General features: G+C 35.3%; 1 protein-coding gene across 1 annotated transcript in view; it reads right to left on the reverse strand.

Annotated features, from left to right (window-relative positions):
- The window catches only part of TMEM67 (transmembrane protein 67), a 58,386-nt gene that overhangs the window by 10,674 nt on the left and 40,276 nt on the right, over positions 1 to 7,436 (reverse strand). The window contains exons 18-21 of the mRNA XM_003782565.3: positions 5,962 to 6,061; positions 5,727 to 5,866; positions 2,644 to 2,784; positions 244 to 324 (exon numbers count right to left, since the gene is read on the reverse strand). Coding sequence (XP_003782613.1) covers positions 244 to 324; positions 2,644 to 2,784; positions 5,727 to 5,866; positions 5,962 to 6,061 — 462 coding nt within the window. The remainder of the gene's footprint in view (positions 1 to 243; positions 325 to 2,643; positions 2,785 to 5,726; positions 5,867 to 5,961; positions 6,062 to 7,436) is intronic.

Genomic DNA, 7,436 nt, shown 5'->3' on the forward strand with positions numbered 1-7,436 from the left:
TCAAAAAAAAAAAAAAAAAAAAAAGAAATTCATAACTAAGAAACTGTAAAAACAAATAAAAAACTAAGGGAGTTAAGTATTAACTTGTAGCTCATTATAATTATGTATGGAATTAACCACTGGTGGAAAATTAGACTAAAAATCCAATCACACCAGATCATTTTTGAAGCCTCTCTTAATGTACTCCTGACCTTTAAAAAGGGGAAAAGTAACAGTTGCAAGATAAAGTCAGAAAGTACTTACATTACTCATAGAGCACAAATCAACAAACTGTCGAATTTTATCTTCTATAAATCTCTCATAAAAGATACCAAAGAACACGATCTGAAACAGTAAGCCAAGTTCATGGTTATAGCTTTTAGGATTTTAATTTTCTTTTATAGCCACAGGATAGTATTTTAAGAAAAAAGAATTTCCAACAAGAACACTGTGGCCTCTAATAGTTCCTATGGAAGAACATCTTATTTGTCATTTCTGATTCTTCTGGCACAGAAAGGAGGATTTTGGAATTGTGGTAAGAGTCACTGAGGGAATCTATTTTTGATTTTGGAAACTTTCATGTGTTGGTAAGACAAGCATGGGGAAGAAAGAAAAAAAATCTCCTACAGGTTTAGGATAAAGCAACAGCTTAGTGATCAGAAAGTATGTCTGGTTTTGCAATTCTGTTCATCTCCTAAATTCCAGAAGTCATTAGAGAAATTCCTGCTTTTTAAATTAATTTTCTCTGACAGAATAGCACATAAAAGGCATAAATTTAGTATTCTATTTTGATTACAATGTGTTAAATATTCAAATGGTTTTTAGTGTTTTTTTAGATAGATTCAATAACAATACTAGAAAAGGAAGTTTTATGAATAAAAAAGTTCACATTGTAGACCTTTTTAGATATTTTTGAGACAAAGGTAACAGGCCTAACCCCTGTTTAAAGATGTTCCCACTGTTCCTCAGTCCCAGGCTCCATTCCCCTCACCTCCCTTCTGTATCTCATGTCCTTGCTTCTTCAAAGCACTTATCTGTAACTTGTTTTTATTACAGCATATCTATTAGCTCAGCATAGCACCTAATACATAAGATATATTCAAATATGTAAATTTATCTATTAAATAGATTAAATTTTTCAATGACTAAATCAATCTATAGCAGCTGATTATTGAAAAAACTTTTCTACACACTATATGTACATATAAATATATTTTAATCACCTTTAAAGGGCATGAAAAGCAGCAACATTCAAAGTTTAAAAGTTTAAAAAAATTCAAGGATATCACTTAAAAGCTGAAGAAGCTAGGTTTAGGGAAATAAAAAGAGTAAAGAATAAAGTCTTCTTATTAGAATTAAGATTAGACAAATTTATGAAACTATACCAGTTTGTTAAAGGAACTCTCAAGAATATTTGAGGAATAGACACTGATATTATTAGAATATTACCATGGAGAGAAATGCTGATAGTAAAGTGAAAAACAAAGAATGAGGTCAGATGGTGGTGTCCCAGATTGCTAAATGCTGTCTTTGTGGTCCTTTCTCCTTGTAACAGATCCCACTTTTGTGTAAGACACACTGTGCCCAGCTGCAAGACTTCAGGGCATCTAGGTGTAGGCGTGTGTCTATGTTCTAGGCAAGGAGAGACTGAATGGCACTTCTGAACAAGCTCTTGAAGAAGAGAGGGTGAGCTCATCTCTCCCGCCTCCCTCCTGCAACTCCATCAACCATTATAGACCATGAGGGGACCTTGGGATGGAAGTCCCATCTGGCAGAACAGAAAGACAGGCTTCTGGGTCCTGACAGCAGCACGGAGCCACCACTCCAGCCCTGTGCTACCAACTTTTGCTCTTTTTTTTTCACGGGAAAGATAAAGTTCTCTTTTATTTCAGCCACTCCTACTATATTTTTTGTTGTTTTTGGTATAGTCAACCAAATATGAAATAGCTTATCTGTCCTTGTACTTATAGATAAACTAAACATGGGGTGTATCCTATAAAGTGGCAGACTCTGAAAGACCTTTCAAAGGCCACTATTGACAAGAATGGGAACTCTGAAATCAGGCTGCCTGTGTTCAGATTACATTCTGTCAATTATGAACTGCATGATTTTAGGCAATTATTTAACCTTCTTGCACCTCAGTTTCCTCATCTGTAAAATAAGTATACTAGCAGAACGTACCTCAGAGGGCTATTGTAAAGATCAAGTAATTAATATGTACAAAGCAATTTTAGTCGCCCCTGGGTATGCAGGGGATTGGCTCCAGAACCTGTAGGTATACCAAAATCTGCACATTCTCAAGTCCTGAAGTCAGCCCTGCAGAAACTAAGGATATGAAAAATCAGTCCTCCATATACTTAGGTTTTGCATCCAGGAAATAGTGTACATAGTATTTTTGATCCATGTTTGGAAAAAAATATGCATATAAGTGGGGACCCTTGCAGTTCAAGCTCAAGTTGTTCAAGGGTCAACTACAATTAAGTAGCACACTGCCTAAAGTGTAACACAATGTAAGAACTGGTTATTAGATATTATTATTGTTGTTCTTGTCGCTTTCTTTCTGCTACAGGGATCAGAATATGGTCAATACCTGAGAGTAATTAAGTATATATATAAGTAGAGTTCAAAGAGGCAATGTCACTTAGAAGTGTAATCTCTTATTACCTGTATAATTCCAATGACTAGCCAAAGAGCAGCAGACACTGCATATCTCAAAATGCGGCTGTAAGGAGCTATATAGCTATGTGGGCTTCTAGAAAGACTAGAGGAAGAGTCCATTAGTGCTAAGTTCTTGAATCCCACAACCTAGAATAAAAAAAATAATTATTTAAACTCACATGGATAAAGAAAATTCTTCTAAGGCAGTGGTTCTCAACCTTCCTAATGCCACAACCCTTTAAAACAGTCCAAAGGTATCACAACCCACAGGTTGAGAACCACTGCTCTAAGGCCACATATGGTGGCGCATACCTGCAATCCTAGCACTTTGGGAGGTTGTGATGGGAGGATGGCTTGAGCCCAGCCTGGGCAACACAGTAAGACCCCATCACTACAAAATTATTTAAAAATTAGCTGTGCATGGTAGCACGGACCTATAGCTCTAGCTACTTAGGAGACTGAGGTAACAAGACTACTTGAGCCTACAAGTTAAATATGGCAGTGAGCTATGATCATACCATGATACTCTACCTTGGGTGAAGTTAAGATCCTGTCTCTAAAAAAAAGGAAAAAAAAAAAGTAAACTCTAGACTGAAAATAGAACACTCTTCCCTACTCTTCACCTTGAAAAACTAAAATATCTAAGTTCTTATAAACTGTAGAAAATCTAGTTTAGTTTATCCAGTACTTTAACTACAAAGTATATATGTATATTTGTACATACTTATCATATTTATTTATTTTGTGACAAGGTATCACTCCTGGAGTGATGAATGTATGTATATTTGTACATATATATTGTATTTATTTATTTTGTGACAAGGTACCACTGCTGGAGTGCAGTGGTGAGATCATAGCTCACTGCAGCCTCTGACTCTTGGGTTTAAGGTATCCTCCTATGTTAGCCTCCTGAGTGGCTGGGACTACAGGAGCAATTCGTCGGTTTTTAAAAAATTTTTTTGTAGAGATGTGTATTGCTATGTTGCCTAGTAGGTTACAAAGTATTTATTAAAGCTATTTAGTTAGTGTGTTTGGTGTTCTTCTCAGTATGACCAAGGATGAAAGATAACCTTGTTGTCACACATACTGACAAAGCTCAAAAAATTGTTAAAAAGAATAAAACTTCCTTCAGTAAACTACCAGTAAGTTAAACTAACAACTAACATTTCATGAGCATTTAACATGTGTCAGGCAATATACTAAATATTTTTTATACTTTAAAAGAGTGTACTTCAAAATGTCTTCTGAGAGACAGAACTTTTTTTGTTTTAAGACAGCCTCATTCTGTTGCCCTGGGTAGAGTGCCATGGTGACATTGTAGCTCATGGCAACCTCAAACTCTAGGGCTTGAGTAATCCTCTTGCCTCAGTCTCCTGAGTAGCTGGGACTAAAGGTGTGCGCCACTATACTCCCTCTGAGCTCAAGCAACCCACCTGACTCAGCTCCCAGAGTTCTAGGATTATAGGCGTGCGTCATTGTGCCTAGTCTGATATAACTTCTTTGATAAGAGGAAGCCATGGTTAAATAAACTTGGTCCACTCATTATACTTACCTCCATGCCTTCTACCCTGGTAAAATAAAGGCTCTGAGAAAGTTTTATGGTAAATGATTCGATACAATTTTATTGAATCCAGTGTTTCCAAACTTACTTGACTGCAAACTTCTTTTTCACATAATACCTTTTAAAGCTCATGAAACTCATGAAAACTACTGCCATACCAAAAAGTATGTGAGGTATGTTAATTAGTTTGATTTAGTTATCCCATATGTATATATTTGATATATGTATATATATCAAAACATCACATTGTACACCATAGAAATGTACAATTTTTTTTTTTTTTTTGCAGTTTTTGGCCAGGGCTGGGTTTGAACCCCGCACCTCCAGCATATGGGGCCAGTGCCCTACTCCTTTGAGCCCAAAATATACAATTTTTTCCCGTCAATTTAAGAAAAACCAAAATGTTACTTCAAATAAATTTTTGAAGTATTGCTTATATCACTTATAAGCCTGAGAGATATAAAGATGTGTCTATCAGTCTTAAGAAAGGAAAGAGAAAGAAGAAAGGAAAGAAAGATTTAAAAAAAGAAGGAAAACAGACCTAAGAGTTAATAATTTATATCAAAGATTAAGCAAATAATTCCTGGGAAAACCTGTCACCCATATAAACAGTTTCCATATTGAGTCTCATACTCAGTACTGAATACTTCTGTAATAATTCCAACCAAATCTATGAAATAACTGCAAATGTCATAAGCATGTTGTGTTTTGTTCAGTTGTAGCCCCCGGTCTTAGCATAAAACACAACCCACAGGGTATGTTCAATAATTTGCTGAAAAATGTCAACCTAATAATAGTGGTGCTAATGCAGGGGAGAAGGTAGATCACAGGCAAATGGTCTTCTCAAAACACAAGAAACTGTCAAACATAATCTCTAAGAGTAAGGCCAAGCATAAAGAGCTCCCCAGGAGATTTTGATACAAAACAGCAGTTTAAAAGCTACTCCTTAGATCTAGAGAGATCAAGCAAGTTCACAGAGACAAAAAGCAGAATGGTGGTTGCCAGGGGTTGAGAGCACAAGGTAATGGGTACAGTGTTGTTTAAGGGATAGAGAGTTTCAGTTATGCAAGATGAAGAGTTCTGGAAATGGATGGGGGTCCATTACATGACTTACTGAACTATATACTTTTTTTTTATTTAATTTTTTTTTTTTTTTGAGACAGAGTCTCACTTTGTTGCCCTTGGTAGAGTGCCATGGCATCACACAGGCACCTGCCACAACACTCGGCTATTTTTTTGTTGCAGTTTGGCCGGGGCTGGGTTTGAACTCACCACTGTCAGTATATGGGGCTGGCACCCTACTCACTGACCCACAGGTGTTGCCGTGAACTATATACTTAAAACTGGTTAAAATGTGAACTTTATGTTATGTATTTCATCATGATTTTTTAAAAAGCTGTTCCTTTTTGTTTGACATATTTCAACCTTTAGAAAATTCTTCCATGGGTTATAAAAACTTAGCTGGAATTACATTAATTCAACATTTATGAGGTACCCATAAATTGCAAACAATTCAAATAGTTTATACCTCCAAAAAGAAGAGGACAGTAAGTACTTGAAAGAGTGAATTAATTTTTCTCACAGTCTGAATTTCATTCCATTCATTTGCTACAAAATATGTTCTCCATATGCTTACAGGAACAGTGGCACTCCGTACACCACCCTCACCTGGTCAGGGAGATAAAAACGAATAGAAGTGGTTCACCTTTTTTGCTCTGCAAGGGTAGCAAAAAAATTTTGGCACAAATATTTATTTTAGTTACCTTCAACAGCTTTCAGAACCTTTCCTTTAGGTCGCTCCCAATCAATAAAGAATATATCTATGGTCACCTGGGATATGAGTTTATGCAAAAATTGTAGTGCCTGAGAATGACATAGTTAAAGTATCAGCATAAAGCCTGCTTATACTGATTCTTTAAGAAACATACTGAAATCACAAGAACATATAATTTTTACAAGTGAACTCATATGAATTTATAATACCCTTAGAGCATCTCTAAGAAGCTCATCAAATAATGTGGAATCATCAAATTCACAGAATTTTCATATACATATTAATTTACTTTCCCTTTCTCTTTCTTTAAAATACAGATGCAAAAAAAAAAAAAAAGTGGGGGAGAATCACCTATTTCCTCCACATATAGGGTCCTTGCATAATTGCCTCTCTAAGGATTCTAGAAACAGAAACAGCCTTTACTTTGTAGATCATCTGACTTCTTTATAAGTAAAGGTATTTTTCAACTGTGATCTGCTTACCCTGATTAAAGTTTCAAAATGCTTACTATCTTTTATCTCTGATTTTTAAAAAAAGTGTTGCTGATTTCTTTTCTGAATGTATTTATCTTCATTCGTTGTTTATGAGGTTTTTGTTCTCAGTCCTTATGTTAAATATTATTATCATCATTAAATTTAGCCTTTTGAACTCTGTGAAGGCAAAAGTGGAAACCTAATATACACATGTATAAGTAAGAAAAATAAATTTAAAAAAATGTGTTGCTGAAACATAGCTTTCTCATTTATAGAAGCAATGTTTAAACTGAGTCATTCTTTCTAGCAGATACATTATTGATCAAACAAAGGATAAAAATCTAAGTATGAGATGATATCTCACCTCGGAGTTCCTAGTTCAGTGGGAAAAGCAGATACCTAATTAATCACAGTACAATGGGATAGGAACCACCAAAGAGGCCTGTAAAGAGCTTCAAGTGCATTGATGGAGGACAATGAAGGGGAAAGATGGTCATAGGAAGAAAGGAATATGGAGACAGAGAAAACAACTAACATTTCAGCACTTTATCCAGAGTGGCATCTTTTATCCTTGATTAGCAGAGACAAAATACATGCTTAAAGGCATTTTGTACTATTGTGAATGTATCATCAGACTTTAAAGAACAAAGTTAGACTCTAAAATATCATTTTATCAAATTAGCCATAACTTATGTTAATCTAAACATATTTATTGGCTTCTTTGAAAATTATTTCAGACAGATTTTCAGAATGAGCTATCTACTACAAATACAAATGTATTTCCTATACAAAATAATTCATGTTCTTTTTCAAAACTAAAGTAAATTTTATAACAAAAAAGATATTCTAATTCTAAAGACTTACTAATTTATTAGCAGGCCTTTTAAATTAAGTAACCTGCACTTTGAAACTTACCTTCAGGCTCGGCGCCTATAGCTCAACCGGCTAAGGCGCCAGCCACGTACACCTAAGGTGGCGGGTTCGAATCCCC

The sequence above is a fragment of the Otolemur garnettii genome, unplaced genomic scaffold (assembly GCF_000181295.1).
Source record: "Otolemur garnettii isolate 467f Iridium unplaced genomic scaffold, OtoGar3 scaffold00004, whole genome shotgun sequence".
Lineage (NCBI taxonomy): Eukaryota > Metazoa > Chordata > Mammalia > Primates > Galagidae > Otolemur > Otolemur garnettii.